Here is a 19,214-nt window from a genome sequence, read left to right as displayed (position 1 = left end):
CCTATTTCGAATACTTTTTTCTCTTTTTACACTGGGAGCCTATATGGCAACCCGAACATGTCGAGCTGTGGTAGCTATGCTGCTCATACCGAGGAAAACTGGCTGGCTTTGATTCAATCAGCATGACTAGATTTGATGCCTTAAAATAGTTTTTATTGTGTTTTTTTTAAACCTGTGAGACGTCCTTTAAATAAACCATACAATGTCCGACTATAATTATTACAGCAATGGGAAGCAAATTATGCGAGCTACCGATATATGTCTGAGTATAAAGGTGCATTATCGCCCACTCAATAAAGCCACTCTTCTCGGACTTGCATTTGAAGCTCCTTCATTTGGGAAAGAAAATTACGCAGGGGTAACGTGCGCTCTTTCGGGAACCTTTCTATGTGGAGGCGTTTGTCCCTATCTTGTCATTTCACTCAGATGAACTGTGTTCTGCATTTTGATACCCTTTTAGAGTGATGTATACTAAAGAAGTAATCATATTCATCCATGCGTCCAATATACTGTCGGGGTTTACTTGAAAGGGAGGCGAATGTTTTCTGTCGCCGAAACATAGAGGTTCCGAAGGCGATATCCTTATTGCGCAGTTTCGACGCGGACCTTTTTACGCCTAACTCTTGCGTTGCAGTTGTCTCAATTTTTACATTTGTGGTACTACATTGTACCCGCCTGAAATCTACGCCCAAATTTTGCATACCCAGTGACAAAGGTTACGAGGGCGAGGTTCAGGTCAACGGCTTCGTTCGCGACCAGGCGCTGTTGAACAAGCAGAGCTGCTACGTCATGCAGGAGGACCGACTACTGCCAGCCCTCACAGTCCACGAGGCCATTGCCATGAGTGTGGAGCTGAGAATGCCCTGCGTACAGGCGCAGGACAAAACAAAAAAGGTGACTGCCAATCTTGAAACTATGTGGAAAGCAGAGCGTGGCAGAAAGCATAGAAAACTAAAGTCAGTTTCACGCTCGTGAAATGTAATGTAACCGCGGAGCTATTGTTGGCGTTCACATCCGAGCGCGCTGACGTTTTACTCTTTCTCCGACCGCTGTTTCCGTAGCGCCTACGGGCTGGCGTTCACTGGCGAGCCCCTGGGACCTTCCAACCGTGGGGCGCCTATGACAGGAAAGGCAGTCTGATGGCAGCGCGCTGTCTTACATACCCTTTTCCTCCCCTACTCCTCTACCACCTCCTTGTGAGCGAGCCACGATCGTCCACTGGACGGCGGTGTATCGACGCTGGGCGTGACGGGCAGCATGGACGTACATTGCGAGCCGCTAGACAGCTGCGATGGTGGTGGAGAAACATTTATTCAAGCGAAAGAGATTCGCGCTTGAAGCGGGAGAAGCCCCCAGTCCAGGGCCCCTGCGGCGGGTGCGCTCCTGCGTGCCCGGTCCACCAACTGTTGCTGGTCCTCAGGATCCGAACTGAACAGCGAGCTGCGATCTCAAACGAGTTAGGGGTGTTTGTAACGCACTGTCACGAAGCGAGTGGGCAATGCCTGATAGCGGCGTGGTCCACAATCGACTCACCATGGTCCTCGATAATTGAGTACCGGTTGAGGCTGGGCTGGGGCTACCCCAAGCTGCAGCCGTATTCTCGACGACTTCGTCGACGCCGATGCAGTGTGAAGCTGGAGACTGGATGGGGATGACTCGAAGCACACCAAATATGTTACGGGGCGGCAGAACGAATGAGACGAATTATAACTGATGTAATCAATCTAGTTACAAATATACTAGGCAGCCATGACCGAGTCCGTGAAGGCTACACGCCAGCCAATCTCTCGTTGTCGTAGATGGCGGGCCATAGCGCAATGGGTCATTGTCAACCTGTCCTGTGACGACATTTCTTCTGTGCCACGTGTTTCTAAATCGCGATGTGGTAGTGGATAGGGAATATTCATGATTACTTTTAGAGTTCCTCAAAAAATTGGCTGGCTGTTGCGGTTCGGTCTTAGTGATAGAATGCGGATGCAGGCAGTACTAATAGAAAGGACGACGTTTTCTGCGCAATGACCCTTCTAAGCAATGTTGGCATGACTCCCTAGTAACCGACGTTCATAGAGCCAACACTAGCCTGATTTCTTTGAGGTTGTGCGATTTGTTTACAATCCTCTGTAAAATCTGAGGACATTTACTATTCGTGAAGACCCACTCTATAGTGATTTTAAAAACGGTAAGGGGTGTTTTGTTTCAATAAAAATAGCTGCTTCTCTTGCTAAATATTTCATATTACCAAGGCAAGACACATGAGTAGCTCCGGTCGTGACCTGGGCAGGTCTTCCAGAATGGGAAGTGTGAATTCTAACCATCGTCATGCTGTCCTCTCTCCGTCCATTATTGAATATTTGGACACAGGTGGTAAGATAGTAGTGGTAAGATAGTAGTGGTAAGATAGTAGTGGTGAGGCCTGCTTTTGCGCGATCTGAATCCAGTCCCAAAGCAGATTCATTTCGAACTATGTCTTCGCTTTCAAAAAAAGGGCCTGTAGAAGGAAGCGAACTCACTCATTGTACCTAGTACGCAAGGAAAAGTTTTTGAACTCCTCACATCGTTTCTTTCTGTTTTTATCAAAATAATTTCGGTACATGCACTCACGCTCACGGTGCAGGCCTTATGCGGTATCTGAGCGATAAATATGCCATAGATCTTGCAACCGCGTCTGTGGGAAATATCTTCATTAATCATAATATTGTCACAAAAAGCGAGAAATGCTTTCAAAAGCAACGCATCCAACATAAAACCTACCCTCTGTATCATTCAGTTATTATTAAATGGAATTCGGCTAAAACGAACAAAGAGGGTTCAGTGATTTAGGCACATCAGAATAACAATACCCATTGCCATTGATCGGTTTTTCACAAATCTCTTCTGCTCGAAAAGGCTAAATTTTGGCTTACGTGGGTAGAAAAATTGCTTTTCAGGAGCCTGCATTATAAAGCGGATGCAAATGTCACAGAAAAATGACAGTGTTCGTCTGCCACGTCCGCGTTACTCCTCCGCTCACCGCTCCGAGCCCCACGCTCTTCGCCTTCCCTTCGGATCCTCTCTTGATCAAATTAGGGATTTTTTTAATGCGATTGAATTTTCCCCGCAATCACACTGTTTCGTTGATATTTCTCTTCACTTTTGTTTCTTTTTCTGAACAGAACACCACGAGCGGGGAGTTTTGTTTGTTTTGTTCTTGCTGTTATATCGCAGGATCTGTAGCCTTTCAGCGCCGTTGTTAAGGCATTCGTTTTTACATGCTATCGTAAAAGCCAACCAAATGTGTATGGGGCGAGAATGCCCGGTTATGTGGTTTACTTTTTTGGATCAAATGTGGCTGAGGTTACATACAATTCCTTTGCGCTAAATCATGGGGACATGTATTGCTTAAGGCAGCTGAATGAGCAGTCTGTAAAGGTTGTGCCTTTTTGACGTCTTGTTTGTGCTTCTCACCGTAACTCTGCATCGAGGGACCAATAGGAAGACATACGAAAACGTTTCCTTTGGGTAGCCTTCGAAAGACTATCGTTTATGAAACCTGCAAATGAAGGAACAATTCATACCGATCACTATTCAGACATGCTTTAGTGAATACACGAATAACTAAAGTAATGGTTGCGGCATCTGTTATGGAAGCACTCGCATACTTTGTAACCTCAGGTGACACCAGCAAGTTAAAATGCTCAAATAGGGTAGCTCTACAAAACGTTTTGCCCGCCACACATAATTTACCTACAAATATTTTACTTGTAAAACATTAAATTGTGTATCTACCGAAATAGCCAGCGTCGGAGTGTCTGTCCGTAGTGGCGTTATTTTTCGGACTTTGTACGTCGACTCATGCAGCGCAGCAAATAAAGAGTCCACGAAGAATAATGCTGACGCTCCTTATAAGTAAATAGAATTCCTCGGAAGATATAAGCCTCCTAACGTAATGGAAGGCACAAGCATGACAATACTTATTGACAACTTCTTGGCTGTAACGTCACCCTTGCATCGTTTTCTTCGCTTGAGTGTCTTTGCTTTTGACGCGAATTACTTCAAACGCCCTTTTCTGTGCTATGCCATGTACGCGTATCTTTCTTCGCTTTCCTTCCATGAACTTGCGGCGGGGCATTACGTAACCTAACAGACTGGCACACGCCACAGCCTCCCTACAATCACCGTTTCCGCGCATGTTGCGTATCTTCTTTGATTACGTGCTATCGCCTGTATGTGACCCCGGCACGGCATGTTACGCAACCCTTACAATTGAAACTCAATGCTTCGGGAATGTGTTTGAAGCGAGCACATCAGCCTTCACTGCTTGTGATTCTTGGCGAATGCTCCAAGTGTGGATGTTCCGCTCATAAAGGACCAACAATGACAACTTTTTTGCTACGCTGGCAACGAGAGTAGACAGCACAGTCCGCAGAGCACGGGGCTGTTACAGCGGAGATCCCGGTGCAAATACATTGGTCACACAAATATGTTTTTAGTCGTTACTGCAACGACCGTTTATTTGACAGGGCAACTGCAACGCGTGCTAAAAAAACAAAAGCGTTGTTTCGCAGAAAGGGATGCCTAACGTTTTCGCCTTAATGAACCATTACACTCAATATGCGAAGTTCAAGTGGGGAGTTCTCTACTGAATCAGTTTTCACACACTTTTTAAAGCTTGTGAACCATTGTGCTCGATTCATTTCTCTTGCTCTGATGTGCATGAATCTGTCATTTTTTCCCTGCGCCCCTTATTTGAAGGTCGAAGAATCGATCCAGGAGTGGGGACTAACCGACTGCCGCAAAACCCGCACGGAGGCTCTGTCGGGCGGCGAACGTCGCCGGCTCGCCATCGCACAAGAACTTGTCAACAATCCACCGGTTCTCTTTTTGGATGAACCAACTAGGTTAGAAATGCTGCCATTTGTTTTGTTGCCGATGTGAAAGTTTCCGTTATAAACTCTACCATGCAAAAGCAATAATTGGAAGGATATGATGGCCATGTTCCATGACCGACGCGCGAAATGCACACATGTATGATACTCTCGCTTAGAAGTTGTTCTCGCGCTTTATGATTACTATATTACGACGTTTCAGGAAACATTTAACTTCCGCTGTCATCCTAATCTCACAGCCTTATGACACAGGGTGCCTCTGAAGGGCGTATGATGTTTGGTTATGGCCTGTGGATTTTCGTGTTCATGTACTGTCTGGTTTAAGGGCAGGGACCTCAACAACAGTCCAGGAGTGACATGTATTTGGCTTAAGTGGGCACAAACAAATTTGCCCGTTATCAATATTTTTTTCGCGAAACTTAGTTCCCGTGCGATTTTTTGTCGATTCGCCGCTTGAATGTGTTTCACATGTTATGTGCTCATGGGCACAGCTACAGTGAAAATCCTACTTGTGCGTTATGCTGTCTTACCAGTGCAAAGTAACCTCGTTGGAGTTTGTGCTTTTCTGTAATTCAGCCAGTATACTTAGATCCTTTAGGCGTGGCCACTCTTTCCAGTGTACGAAAATCAATTGACGATATTTTGTTCGTGTCCCTGTCTCCAACAGTGGCCTAGATACATCAACCTCACGAATGTGCGTTGGAGTTCTCAAGAGGCTGGCGGCCCGTGGACACACAGTTATATGCTCGGTTCATGTACCAAGTGCCACTATATTTTCCTACTTTGATACGGTACGTGCGGAATATTACCTTTGAAGTCAGACATTTGCGTATTCTTGTTAGCTCGTTTATTTTGTGATAGTACCAAGGTACGTAATGACACATCAAACATCAAGCCGAATGCTTATTTTTACTGAACAAACAAAAAACGTTTACATCGATCACTGCTATCATGTACCAGCACCCAGTTCTTATTTGAGCTTTTTGTATGGCAGTGCAGTCTACTAACTCATTCTGTTGCAATACCGAGGTGAGCCTTGCGAGCACTGTTCACAGTTTTGGGTATTGTTAAATAATTACGACGATACTACAGTTTTCTTCATTGAACGCGTAGCGAGAATTCATTATACAAAGTGTGTTTTAGTGTCTGTCAGTGGTGGAAAATACTGAACAGAGAAGAAATAGTAACCCAATAAAAATAGTAAATTTTAATGTATACAATAAAGATCAAATACTTTAGCTGGTTGTTACATATGTTAATTGCTTATTTCCCCAGCACACTAGATGAAAAATGCAACAAAATTTCTCGCTGCCTTATAATTTTTGTTATGTTTCTCGCTACAGCTTTACATGTTGTCCCAAGGGCGCTGTATATACAACGGCCAAGTAGAAGGTCTCCTACATTTTCTCTCCCAGCGTGACTTGCACTGTCCAAAGTTTCAAAACCCTGCCGACTACAGTAAGTCGCCGTTTTGCTTTGAGAACCTCACAATCACTTTTTAAAAGCAGAAGTCAGCACTGCATGCCTGTATTTGAAGAAATGGGTATTGTTGCGCGACAATCCGATTTAACAAAAACGTAATGGTTTTCCTTTAAATATTATTCGGTAGGCCATCTTAATAACCAACAGTTTTCTCCTTTTTATCATTTATGTACGTAATGAAAGTAAATGCTAGTTTGAGATGAAAAAAAACTAAGTGGGAAAAACGTCTGTTAGGCGCAATACATAAAACTACTGCCCTCGAAACAGAACTACAAAACAAGCAGACGAGCAAAATCTGGGTCACGATAAGACATTAAAACAAAAAATCAACATATCTTCTTTCGGATACCTCTTTTTGAGGTTGCCTTTCTACGTATTTACGAAGGAGCCACACAAACTGGTCCCGTAAAACATGTGCTCTAGTTGGTATTCGCTAGGAGAAAAATGGCTACCGACCAACTCCTGGTGTTTGTAGCTCCTACCAGGTTATGGAGGGTAAAAAAATGAACGTGATAAAGCGGCACCTTATGTTAATATTTATAAAAAAAGTACAGAGCTATAGTAAACTATAAATGACCAAATGAAGAATAGCGGAACCACTGAGTTGCAACTGTATTGGTGTACGAGTTTTAAGTGCGAATGCACTTTATAAGCGACCCCAAACCATCCACCGCCGGCGGCGGCGGCGGCGTCCACAGTGCTCCTCTATATTTAAAAAAGTAACAGCATCCGGCGCCAGGTTTCGATCCGAGGACTTTGCGGCCGCAGCGCGACGCTCTACCGACCAAGCCACGGTCGCGACGCTGATATCAGTGTTAGTGACGCGCCTTAAATCTTTAACGCATTCAAACTACGTCGTCAGCGGCGTGCGTTGGCGACTTAGCGGCGTTATAGCGGCTTGATAACTGCGTGGTGTACACGTGATACTACAAACCCGATGGAAGAGATGGAAGAGAAGGCGGCGAGGCGGTGGGCTGCGGGGGCCGAGCGCAAGCGCCGCAAGCGGGCCGACAACCGTGCATTCGCACTTTCACATTCTCCCCCTCGGGGAAATGCGGGGGAATTTTTTACGTTGCGACATGTACATATAAGAAAAACTTAGCTCAGCTTTTTTATTCTAAAAATGTGCATTCGGTAGCTGCGCTTAGCAACACGCGCTTCAAGAAATGAATGACACGGGACCAGAATCTGACCAAGAATGCAAACGAACTTGTCTGTTGAAAGAAAGGAAGGAAAAAGCATGCACATGAAAGATAGGGAGGTCAACGAGGGTACAGTGCAGTTGGCAGTTGTCCAAATACGAAAAGATAACGAAGGGAATGGGCAAAAATAAGTTTTTACATCAATAAACACGATGTGGGAAACACCATTGGCATGATAGACTAGGTTTGCAAAAGCACCGTGGCATCTTTTGACATTGTTTTATATTAGCTACACGCCGCTATGGTACAGCAAATTATATTTTAAGGTGCGACTGTCTTGTCTCATAGCACATGCTATTTCGCACCCGTGAACAGATCTAGCAATAAACGGCTGAAGGAAAATTGTACCAACTCGTAAGGAACTACTTAATGTGTCGTTGTTTAGGCATAACTTCATACTCTATCATGCAAAGTATTCTGGGAGAGTGACTGAGGGATTTACTGAAATAGAAGTGGAAAAGATGTAGACTGGGGATATTTTGAACTCATTTGGCAGTTCACTGGCAAATATTCACAAAATACGTATAAAGCATCTATGTCTACATACGCGTTCACGACGCACGTAATAGCCCTCAAACTCGTATTTGAATTGCCACGCTTACAATGCGCTTACCACGCTTACCTAAATTAACCTCTCTGTCTGTAAATGTTTGTTGACGACTGCTCATACTAGGCCGTTGTTCGAGGAAATGATAACTTACCTCACAGTAACCAATAACACTTTTAGCTGATGCGAATGATACGATACTCTTTGGAAGCTTTGCCAAAATTTTAGTGGCTTTTTTGACAAGAGAATATGTAAAAGTTAGTCAAACAGCTTCATCGGTTGGTAGACAAATTTTCAACCTAGAAAACGTATTTCAGGAGAGTCGCGCCACACATACCAGATTATTTAGTCGTTGTATAACAAGACATCGATAGTGCTCAAAAAAATATCTAACAAAATTGTCTAGTTTTTAGTCAAAGCTTAGTGCCCTTATACCGATGCCCTTGGCTTTTATGTTACTGGTGTTGCAGTGAATATTTACACTTAAGGACACAAACCAAGTATCCGCCTCAGTATTACCGGCAGAGGAGTACTTTTCGGAGCAGTATATCTCAGTATTCAGTCAGAAACAGTACTAGAAGCAATGTTTCCTCACTATCTGATATATTTCTACATATAAATTAGTATTCCTTACATTTACACGCCTTGTTAGTACTGTGTCATTGTGCGTGGCAAAACCACACTTCTTTCAAAATAGGCTGTTGAAACGTTTGCTCGAAAACATTGGTTTCCACCATTCGTGCCTGTTTTTGTTTTTTTTTGCTTGTGAAGCAATCACCTCAAAAGAGCCGTAAAGTTTGCGACAATGCAATGCAGATTTGCTGTAGGTGTACAAGCGCGTTTGGTTTGTTCAAAACCTAATTCCTCAGGAAGTAAGAAGACAGTTTGTAAGGCGTTTGCAAACGATGTAAATATAATTTTGTGGATTCCCAATGTCTACTGTTCTACGTAAAACATTGTCGTCCTGAAAAAGTTTTAAACAGGAACGTCATAGCACAGAGCAGTCGGCGCTTAGGTTTCCACTAAGAATTAACAGTAAATAAATGAGATGCCTGGCGGAAAGACATTACGAGCGAGAACAATCCTACAATAGTTGTTTTCCCACGTTTCTTTTCAAGTACCCTCTTAAAACTTACAAAGAAGCACATCGAGATAATGCCAAAAATAAAACAACCGTCAACGTGCCTTTTTAATTACAGTATCAGAAATTGCCTCGGGGGAACACGGCGAGTGCTGGAGTGCGCTTTCAGAGGAATTCACCGTACCGGTTCCTGAGCACATAGAATCCTCAAAGAACCTTGAGGTCACGATATATGGGGGGAAAATTATGACTAGTCAGGTAAGTTGGCTTCCAGTTTCTTAATAATACATTCTTTAGCTGGTTTTCTTTGTAACAATAGTGTGCTTTTTTGCGGCAAGGTCTGTTTTAAGTAGTTGAGATAAGATCTGAGGAGAATAATTTTAGAATATGCTTCTGTTACGTTTATCAATTAACAAATGCTCGTTGGTAATGTTGAATTCCAAAACAAAATTTACAGTCCCTGGGGTTGAAGGAATGCTTAAAAATACGGGTTACATGAAGTTAATGATAACGTTTCGAGCGACATCTGTGTAAGGTGTTCTACTCCAAAATTAGTAAATCCAAGTTTTTTGAAGCCCCCTTAAATATAGAGTTAGGGTTATGTCACTTGTTAGGGAGGTTGGGACTTGGCGCTGACTGGCCATCAAACGGTAATATAGAAAGAGATGGTGAAAAACTTTTTATTCTTGCTACGCCTAGGCATGGTTGAGCAGCCGAAAGGCAGTCCTGTGCGCCCGATCCCTGTCGACCAAGGCGCTCTCAGAATGGGCGTCCGAGCACGCCGGCAGATACCCATGGGTCGGGGGGTTGAATAGCGGAAGAGAAGGCGATATTTTCTTCCGAAATAGGTATGAGCCGGCCACTTCCGGCGGCGTGCAAAACGCCTTGAAAACACGTTAATATGCCGCGCCCTTTCCCCAAACCTAACTAACAGATACCGAACTACCCGTATTTACAGGAATATTGCGTAGAATTCAGCTAAGTGAACAGTATAAGTGAAGAAATTACTTGTGTTTGAACAAAAAACCACTGGTGGGAATTCAACCCAGGCCGTTCGCATCATAGCTGGTGAAATACCGTTGACCTACTAAGGCCGAACAGCGCAACTCGTACAGCAGTCGACTAAAAGAAGACAAGCCAGGGTTCCAAGCGATTTGTTGGTTCTATTTGGCCCTTCTTTTGCTTCTTTTCCTAGTACGTAGTCTGCCTCCAATCGTACCAGCAAACGTCTGCTGCGTCATGGAGAAATGTCCGGAAAGTGGCCTTAGAGTCACCACTGCTCCGTGTGTATTGAGTATTACCTCCACTATATGTTAAAAGCTCGCCATAAAAATGGTAATATTATGTGGGACAAAGCAGTATTTTAGTAAAAATCTAACTTGTACAGTGAAGGTTCCTGAATTCAAATTTGATTATTTCCAATTACTTTATAATTTGAACAGTACAATTTGGTTTGGCCAAGTCTTCATAGAAACCTGTGTATAAAGAAGCCCGTTAAGTCGAACTCGAGTAGGTTCCGCCACTGATAATTTAAACTCTGGGCCACCGCGCGGGCCCTTTTGGGATTTGTGGACGGCCAAGAAAACCCACCCTGTGCCTATACACAATGCTGTGTAGAACGGGAAAGGCAAAACGGGGTAGAGCCAAATTGATCTTACATACAGGACGCTATAGAACACGCATGCGTTGCAAACTACGTCGATGAGGACTTAGTGGTGTGTGGTTGTAGTGCGCTGACAGATGGGGATATCACACCTTAAGCCAGAAACGCAGAACCTTCCTTTCCCAATAAAGAAAACGGGCACAAGGGGGAGGCATACTGCCGCCGTCCACGCCGAAGACATGGTAGAAAGGAATGCTGCTTCTATCTTCTTGAGTTTTTAAGAGGGCGAAGTTAAGGTTTTCCGCTTAATTCGTTTGTTAAAGCAGAACGTTCTAACTGTAACCTTTAGGGACAAAACGCCGTCCGTCATCACAGGCATTTCAAAGAGTAAATTGTTGATATGTTCATTGCGTCTATAGGGAAATGTAATGTCGTTATTGTTCACTTTATTTTGTTCGAACTTTCACTAATTCGAACTGAGGTGGCGTCCCCTAGCGGTTCGAAATAATGAGCTTTTAGTGTTTGTGGTTGTCGTCGCCATGTTAGTGCTAGTCTTGCATGGGTAGTGTATGCCTCGCGGTGCATTGCAACTTCCTAAAAGCACGGGAAAGGAACGGATGGCTACGTACCATTTATACTCAAGTTTCCGTGTGCTACAAGTACGCGTGTCTGGTAAACAAATCATTTGTGCATGCTGTCCGCAGTTAAAAATACCAAAATATATACCAAATACAAATACCAAAATACGAAATACCAAATACAAAATACCACCTAAATGCAGCCGTATGGCTGCATTTAGGTGGATGTCAAACTTTCCTTCACAGAAACTTACTCCACCTTGGGGATTTTCCCCTAAATCTGGTCGATAAACTCAGCCTTGTGTTCCTGAATTATCACCTACCAAAGCTTCAGCATTGAAGTCTTGCGCGGGAGTGCAAGTGTGCGTGGATAATTTAGAAATAAAATAATCGGTTACACAAATCTATACCAGCCCTGATTGCCGATATTTCGACATTAGATTGTTTACCGTATATCCACAGCACTTTTATCTGATGGCGTGCTTCGTGAGATTGCCCCATGAAATCTCTCTGTGGTTAAAAAAAGAGCAGTTGACCTTTTTGTGCCAAAGTTACTTCAGTTGCCTCTTTCAAGTGTCTATCAAGAGCATTTTAAACCTGCTACTAAAGAGGCCTGTGCATAGTGTTGAATTACCTTGTAATAAACAATAAACAGATAAAGAAATATCTGAAAGATTTATTTAACGGAGCTTTTCTTGTTTTAGGAAAAAGTGAATGCCAACAAAAACTACAACTTCAAAGTCAACCAGTGGCACCAGTTTCTAATTCTTTTAAAGAGGTGTTGGCTCTCGAATATACGAAACATGGTAAGTAGCGAAACCACTTTTGGGCTTTTATGCGGTCTCTAGTAAAAACAAGAACTCGCTCACTCGCATGCATAAAATGCAAACTTACATTCGTTTTAGCGCGGTGACATTTTTACGTTCGTTTGGTGGTTTGGAACTGGGGATTTAGGCAAAAATCTGTAACAGGGAATGTCAGGACATCCTATTTCCTAGCAGGCGGAAAAAACTGGAGGACTATTGGAGAATACATATCAATTAGTTTTAACCGAATGCCGGGTAGAAACAGAAGACATGTGAAAGTGAAAGAAAAATAGAGTCGGCTTTCTCGCAACCACAAAGGCCTTTTCATGAAATTATACCCTCATGCAGACGAGCCTTGTTTTTAACCCATATTTAAGTAATATAACTCATTTAATGAGCCGAACAGGATCGCACAAAAATAATTTGAGGGTGCATTGTAGAATAGAAACCAATAATTTACTGTATTTACACGCGTCTTTATTCCCGCCTTTTTTTTTGAAAAAAATTGCTGCAAATTTAGGTGCACGTTCGTTAGGCCGGGTAAATTTTTCGCGAAAAACTTTTGAGCACACAAAATGCCAGCAAGTTGCTGGTCTCAGTTTTTACGATAGGTCGCATGAACATAATAAAAATAATAAAAACATAAAAACTCCGGAAACTGCCGCCAGCCGCCTTGCGAAGTGACGCAAACTGCAGTGTTTGCGTGAGTTACGCAATGCGCCGGAAGGCGTTTGCTGCGAGGTGAAAACGGGGAAACCAATAAGTGGCTGCCGCTGTCACAGTGCGGGACATAAAAACAGACACGGGGACCGACGCAGCAAACAGAGCTCATTTTTATTTCTCTTGTGAGTACATTGTGTGCATTTAGTGAGAGTTTCTTTCTCATCAATATCGAACGCATGCTTGCCGATATCGCTAATATCAGCAAGTCTGCGGCAATACCGTAGCCACGTTTCGTTTGAAAGAGAAGGAAACAGAGGTAAGCACGATCATCATCATCTAGACTTGGCTCACATGCGACATACTTCTGCGGCAATTTCAGGGGGCGTTCATTGCGCGGGAAAAAAAATCGGATTTTGAGGACAAACATCGAGGGTGCGATCATTACGCGAGTGCGATTATCATGCGAGTAAATATGGTAAAGGTGAACATTGAGTACAATGAGGCATTCATTATATTTGGAACAGTTGTTTGCCTGCATCAAATTGTGTTCTGGTATTAGTATGGCAGGCACACCGCCTGTAAAAAAGTTTCAAAGCTTAAGACGTAGAACAAAAATGCTGAGGCCGTATGGCAAGGAATTTAGGGAGTCGTTGATAGCCAGGTGAGCGCAATGGTACATAACGCAAAGCGCCATGAATGATTTTTTGGCGCCTTAGCAACTGGTCTGCATGTGACAGTCATCACTTGCATCAAATCGACGATGAGGATGACTCGAACGCGGCTGTGCATGGTAGGGCATGCAACAACAATTAAATGACCAATGGTGGCGAAAATCCATCCTTTGTAGCGAAACAAGCCAGTAGGAGGGCGACTTTGTCATTCCCATTAAAACGAGTATTGAAACGACGTGGTAAACATAATTAACCTTCTAGTTTTAAACTCAAAATAATGAAGGTGGTGCTTCGCTACTACAAAGATTCAATATTCATTGTTGAAAAAACTGGTTATCGGCGACCAAAGGTTTAGTTAAAAAATTCACCCCACTTCCCCGAAGGGAATCGTGGGGAAAGGCGAATGCATTTCTTTTGCGCGAGAGTGCGCGGAATTTATAATTATTGAGGAGACGGTTATTAGTAGCGTAACCATTTATTTAACACCTGTTTGTGTTGTCGTTGTACTTGACGGCCACGATCACTGCCTTGTGGTCGGTAAAGTGCACAGGCAAAGGGTCTTTGAGAAGCATGCGGGCGTGGGAGAGTGGGGCGAGCGTTGAGAGGAGAAGCACGGAAGCACCGCGCGTACCCTCGCCTACACTCTCCCACACATGCGGGAGCTCCGGCGAGCTCTCGCGATGCAAGCGCCCTTACACGCCAGAGCGCGCTCGTCCTCTCCACTCGCTCGCCGCTGATCCGCCCGCACCACCTGCTCCGATTGCTAGGGGAGAGAAGGAGCGCGCGCGCTCGCAGCTGTTGCTATGGGAGAGGGGGTGAGAGCGGAGAGATAACACCTGCGGGCGCGTGGACGCCGCACGGCGCCTGACATGGCTCGACTAAGAAATGCATTCGCATTTAAAAGGCTAAAAAGACGTTTTGGCTTCCATACGGAAGCCTTGTTCACTGCGCGGATAGGCGCGAAGCTCGAAGCTTTTAAGAAGTGCGTCGAAGCAATGGCCCCAGGAATCTTGGATACGTAGGTGGGAGATTGCCTACAATCTCCCGCAATCTCCCGCCTACGTATGCAAGATGCCTGGGGTGATTACTTCGACGCACTTCTTCGAGCTTCGCGCCTTTCCGCGCAGTGAACGGGGCTTCCGCATGTGAAGCCGAAACGTCTTTTTACCATTTTTACTGAACCTTTGGTCGGCGATAACCAGTTTCTTCAACTATGTATGTTTCACCCGACCAGACGACATTTCGTCAAACCTCAGATTTGAAAGATTCAATATTTTGTGTACACGCTCTCCTTGTAGATTGCCACGCCACTTCGGTTGCTCGCATACGTCGTGTTTTCTCTGACCATGGTGCTGCTCTTCTACGACATCGGAACCGACGCCAGCACGGTGACCAACAACGTTACCTTGTTTTTTTCCATGTGCTGCGTCTGCGTCTTCCAGTCTATCCTTCCGGCAGTGATCGTGTGTGAGTGCACCTCCCGCCCGAACATTTTCAGCAAAAAGTGAAATTGTCAGATTTTTACGTAAAGATTTTAACGACTGTTGTGGCGAGGGTTTTTTTTACCCTCAAAGCAAGAGCATTGCATTAAAGCAAACTTTATCCTGAATTCTTTCTAACAATGGCTATCCCTCGTATTTTATCTCTGGGGAACTTTTTCCAAAAAGAGTTACCCAAACATTCGCCACTAACACGACCATATTATTATTCGGAGATTTATTTACTCGTTAGAATTTCCTTAGCTCAAAGGTAAGATGTAAAGGTTACGGAATTTCCATATTCTCTCAATACGTGGGCAGCTATTGAACAGTATCGTTAAAGAAAGCCGCTATAAACCTTGCTGGAATAAACGTACCGTGAATTTAAATTTTATGCAAATCCAACACGCATTCGCGTTTCCCTGAGGCTATGTGCTTTTTATTCTGTCTATAATTTTATGCGACAGCCTATCAAAAATAAAGAATATGATATCACCGTTTGCTCTTATTAAATTTTCACTTTGTCCGACTAATAAAGAAACCAATTGCTTGCGAGAACTGATAGGGAGTCGCAATAATACCGTGTTTTTGCGCGTATAACCCGCGCCTACATATAATCCGCTACCCCACAATCAGCCCACCGGAAAAGAAAACAGACTCCTGGCGTATTACCCGCACAATTCATTCAGAAAGGGCTGCACCAGTGCTACTGCTCAATCAACACATCACACACTATACAGGCAAAAAAAAACGGATATTTAGCTAGTAGAATACAAGTATTGCAAGGCGAAAATCACAATTCACGCATTGTCACTTCCCTCCCTAGAGCTATCTCTTCGCAGCGCTGCCATAGGAGGCTAGTGTCTTAGTGCGTAGGAGCTTCAAGGACCAACGCGCATTGCCGTGAAGCTGCACTTACGGGGGAAAAAACCCCGGGTATTATCCGCACCGGTACTTTACCACTAAAATTTTCGCATTTTTGGTGCAGAATATGCAGGCGAAAATACGCCATTTACGGATATTGAAAAACTGTGGTGCACACAACCGTATCAAATATGTTTATAACGTTCACGGCAGAAGCTTTCGTGGCAAGCTAGCCTAATTAAAAACAATAAGAATTGAGGAACTGAATGTTTGCTTGCAAAACAAACTCGTGCCTCAGCACAAACATTGCATAATGAAAACAGCAGTACAGTCAAAAATATCGTACTAGTTTGATGATTGTGATTGCCTTGCCATATACGACGCTCAGCCTAGCTTTTCTAAGGGTACCCAAATTTACGTAGGAAATTTTTGCTAAGTGCACTACGTAAAAGCGGGCGCGGTCTGCTCACTTCAATACAGATGTCGTAGAAAGATAATGAGGTTCTGCCACCCCTTCCGCATATATGCCTCTCCGCCCACTCCACACACTCTTCCCTTTTCATCTGGCTCCTTCGACGATAAACACGGGGGAGGTTTGCTGAAGTCTATTCAGTTTTCTGCGTTCCACTTCTTGCGCTGCGTATAGATAAACTATTCGTTACTTTTGAATTTTTTTGAAATCCGCCACGAGGTCTAGCGTCGGGTGTAAGTGGTCTGTGTATTGATTATTCAAACATTGTTCTCTTAGCCTAATCTTAATTGGCTATCGCAAAACTCAAGCCATCAGATGTTTTCAAAGAAATTACAGTTGCAAATACCACTTTTGTATTGATGTTTTGCGTCAAATCAGCTTAATGTGTTCTTCTTGCTTAACAATGTTGCCCACTATGAAGTGTGCTTCCAAATTTAGTTGTTTGGAAAGTTTGGCCAATTTAAAATTTTTGATAAAAAATTCACTATCACTTTTTTAGGGAGGCTGGATGAACGGAGAGACAGAGATACACCCAGAAAAGCAGAATGAAATGTTTGCCTTTAAGTAGCCTAACAATGACTGCAGCAAAATGGAGAGACGAGCTAGTTGGTGAACATCCACGAGTAAAACTTAAGCGCAAACAAACACAGGGACGAGAAAGGGAAACGACACCAGCGCTTACCAGCTATGCGACAGCGTACATGCGCTGTCGCATCGCCTTAAGAAGACGGCGGACAGATTCCGGGTTAAGGTGGTTTTCTCGACCAGGATTAAGTTAGGTAGATTATGCAGCGCGGTGAGCAACAGCTCTTGATTCGGATACAGAGTTTCCACACGTGGTTGTTTGGGTAAACACAGACTGCAGTTTTTTCGGTGTACTATAACCAATGTTGTGTACTGCATTTCTATCTCCTGTGGCCGGGTGAACGCCGGCCAGACCGGCCACTGTCTCAATGTACGCTCGAGCGAGCATCATTCCTTGTTGAAAGGAAGGCCCTATATACACCTGGCGCTGCACTGGCCAGACTACGGTTGTAAGCCATGCTTCAGAGACACGAAAGTGCTTTTTAAACACAGAGACCGTGCTACCAGGGAAATTGTTGAAGCCTTCTATATCCGGATTAGGGGTTCGGATTATTCACCCGTCACTGAGTATTCTAGATAAAGAAGTGCAACTTCTTTATAAGGAGAGGGGTGGAGAATGAAGTAAATAAAAAGAAGGGAAGCAAAGGAGGAGGATGTCCTCATGTACCACCGTACGCATCTTTGACTGTCCCTTTCTCGTCCCTGGGCCTGTTTGCGCTTAAGTTTCACTCATAACAAAAACTATTGTATTTGAAATTTTCTCCATCGTCTTTGCTAAAGCGTACCCGAATATTAGATTGCAGGTAAAAGATTGTGAATGAAAAATCTGCCAAAGAGTTAGGGTCGACACATGATTTGGCTCGACAATCCTATCCGAGTTGTGACATGGCTCAATGAAAATTGTCGTGTCTGTGTTGCGTGACGTCACAGCAGATAACGCAATTTCTGGGCCAAAACCTATGCTGGGGGTCGTGATTAACTGATTTAACCGTTTTGATGGCAGTAATTCGCCTTGTGTATGCATTATAGATTAGAAGACCGGAGTAATTTTCTAGTGTCTGGGTTAAATGAGACCTTGAGTTGTGTTGAGGTTACACAATTTCAACAAGTACTTACTGCGCCCACCACAGGAAACTAAAACTATTTAAATGAGACAAAACCCACAAGAAAAAGTGTAGCGTCGTTGTTAAGTGACTGAAGCAGCAACGGAACGATAACGTAAAAGCCCCTAGTAAACTATACTCTCCGTCTTGAATGCAGCTCTACTCCGTTGTAAGACTTGCACGCTGATGTCAAATTGCAGTCATAATAAAACGAAGGAAAAACAGCACTGCCGCGTTCTCACCAATGTAGAACGCAGCACTATTTTCCGGAACTTTGTTGTAAGATAGTCCAAACTCCGGCTTTGCAGGCAGCGTGTTTTGCAACCTGTACACGTGGCACTACGTTGCTAATATTTCTACCATCTCCCTTTCTCCATTTCGTTGGCTCTGGTAAACAGAAACTTCGAAGTCATTTTTCGATCGCTCAATAATGCTCAGTAACAGTGTCATTGTTTCTTTCGAAAAAGAATAGACACAAATATTCACTGTCAAAACATTCATGCAAGCAGTGTTTGAAGCATACTTCGTGTCACTTTAGTTGAGTAAAGAAGGCACATTTTTGTTTTCAGGGTAAATAAATGCACCTTCCCATATTCTGCGTTCCAGTCCCAGTTCAGTTGGCAGTGCTGATGCGAGAACAAAGGAACTGCTGGTACAGCCTCAATATCTACTACCTGGCAAACTACGTGGCTGAAATACCTTTCCTAGTAAGTACGCATTGCTCTCGGGAGGACTCACCAACGGGTGCCTTAAAGACAAAATACTTTGTCCTTACAACATAGGTTGTCCTTATGAACTAACATAATTTCTGCCTTTTGGTCCTCAAAACTCCAATCTACAAGTATATTTCCGCTATTGGTCGCCTCCAAACCACAGAGCCTCATGTGCAAGGGACAGACAACAATGACCAACGAGGAAGCACAACATTTCGTGCGTCCTGAAAACAAACCGCTTTCAAAACCTCGAAAGACTAACACACATTCGCCCTACTGTCATTAGAATGCTTGTATGCAGAGCCGTAGCCAATCTACTTCACATCGTATGCTCGTGCCTTCAAAATAACTTCCCCTACTCACATCCGAGGAGCAGTGGGAGGATGCACTGCGTAGCCCATATTCTGGCGTGCACACCACCCTGGTCCCCCGAGCTCGGGACGTTGACGCCGGGCTCAAGCATGGGGCCGCGGGTACCCTCAGACCCAAGCAAATGCTTAA

The 19,214-nt window shown here is 44.0% G+C and overlaps 1 protein-coding gene across 5 annotated transcripts in view; it reads left to right on the top strand.

Annotated features, from left to right (window-relative positions):
* The window catches only part of LOC144141246 (ATP-binding cassette sub-family G member 4-like), a 44,826-nt gene that overhangs the window by 20,010 nt on the left and 5,602 nt on the right, over positions 1-19,214 (top strand). For 2 of the 5 annotated variants that reach the window (XM_077672805.1, XM_077672806.1), the window contains exons 4-11: positions 708-894; positions 4,732-4,877; positions 5,533-5,656; positions 6,209-6,323; positions 9,296-9,435; positions 12,063-12,164; positions 14,797-14,965; positions 18,607-18,707. In XM_077672805.1, the coding sequence (XP_077528931.1) occupies positions 708-894; positions 4,732-4,877; positions 5,533-5,656; positions 6,209-6,323; positions 9,296-9,435; positions 12,063-12,164; positions 14,797-14,965; positions 18,607-18,707 (1,084 nt within the window). The remainder of the gene's footprint in view (positions 1-707; positions 895-4,731; positions 4,878-5,532; positions 5,657-6,208; positions 6,324-9,295; positions 9,436-12,062; positions 12,165-14,796; positions 14,966-18,606; positions 18,708-19,214) is intronic. The other 3 variants (XM_077672809.1, XM_077672808.1, XM_077672810.1) reach the window with 2 other exon arrangements.

The sequence above is a fragment of the Haemaphysalis longicornis genome, unplaced genomic scaffold (assembly GCF_048455015.1).
Source record: "Haemaphysalis longicornis isolate Haplotype H1 unplaced genomic scaffold, Haemaphysalis longicornis Haplotype H1 scaffold_6, whole genome shotgun sequence".
Lineage (NCBI taxonomy): Eukaryota > Metazoa > Arthropoda > Arachnida > Ixodida > Ixodidae > Haemaphysalis > Haemaphysalis longicornis.
The sequence above is the reverse complement of the archived record's forward strand: the minus strand, read 5'-3'. Positions and strand labels throughout refer to the sequence as shown.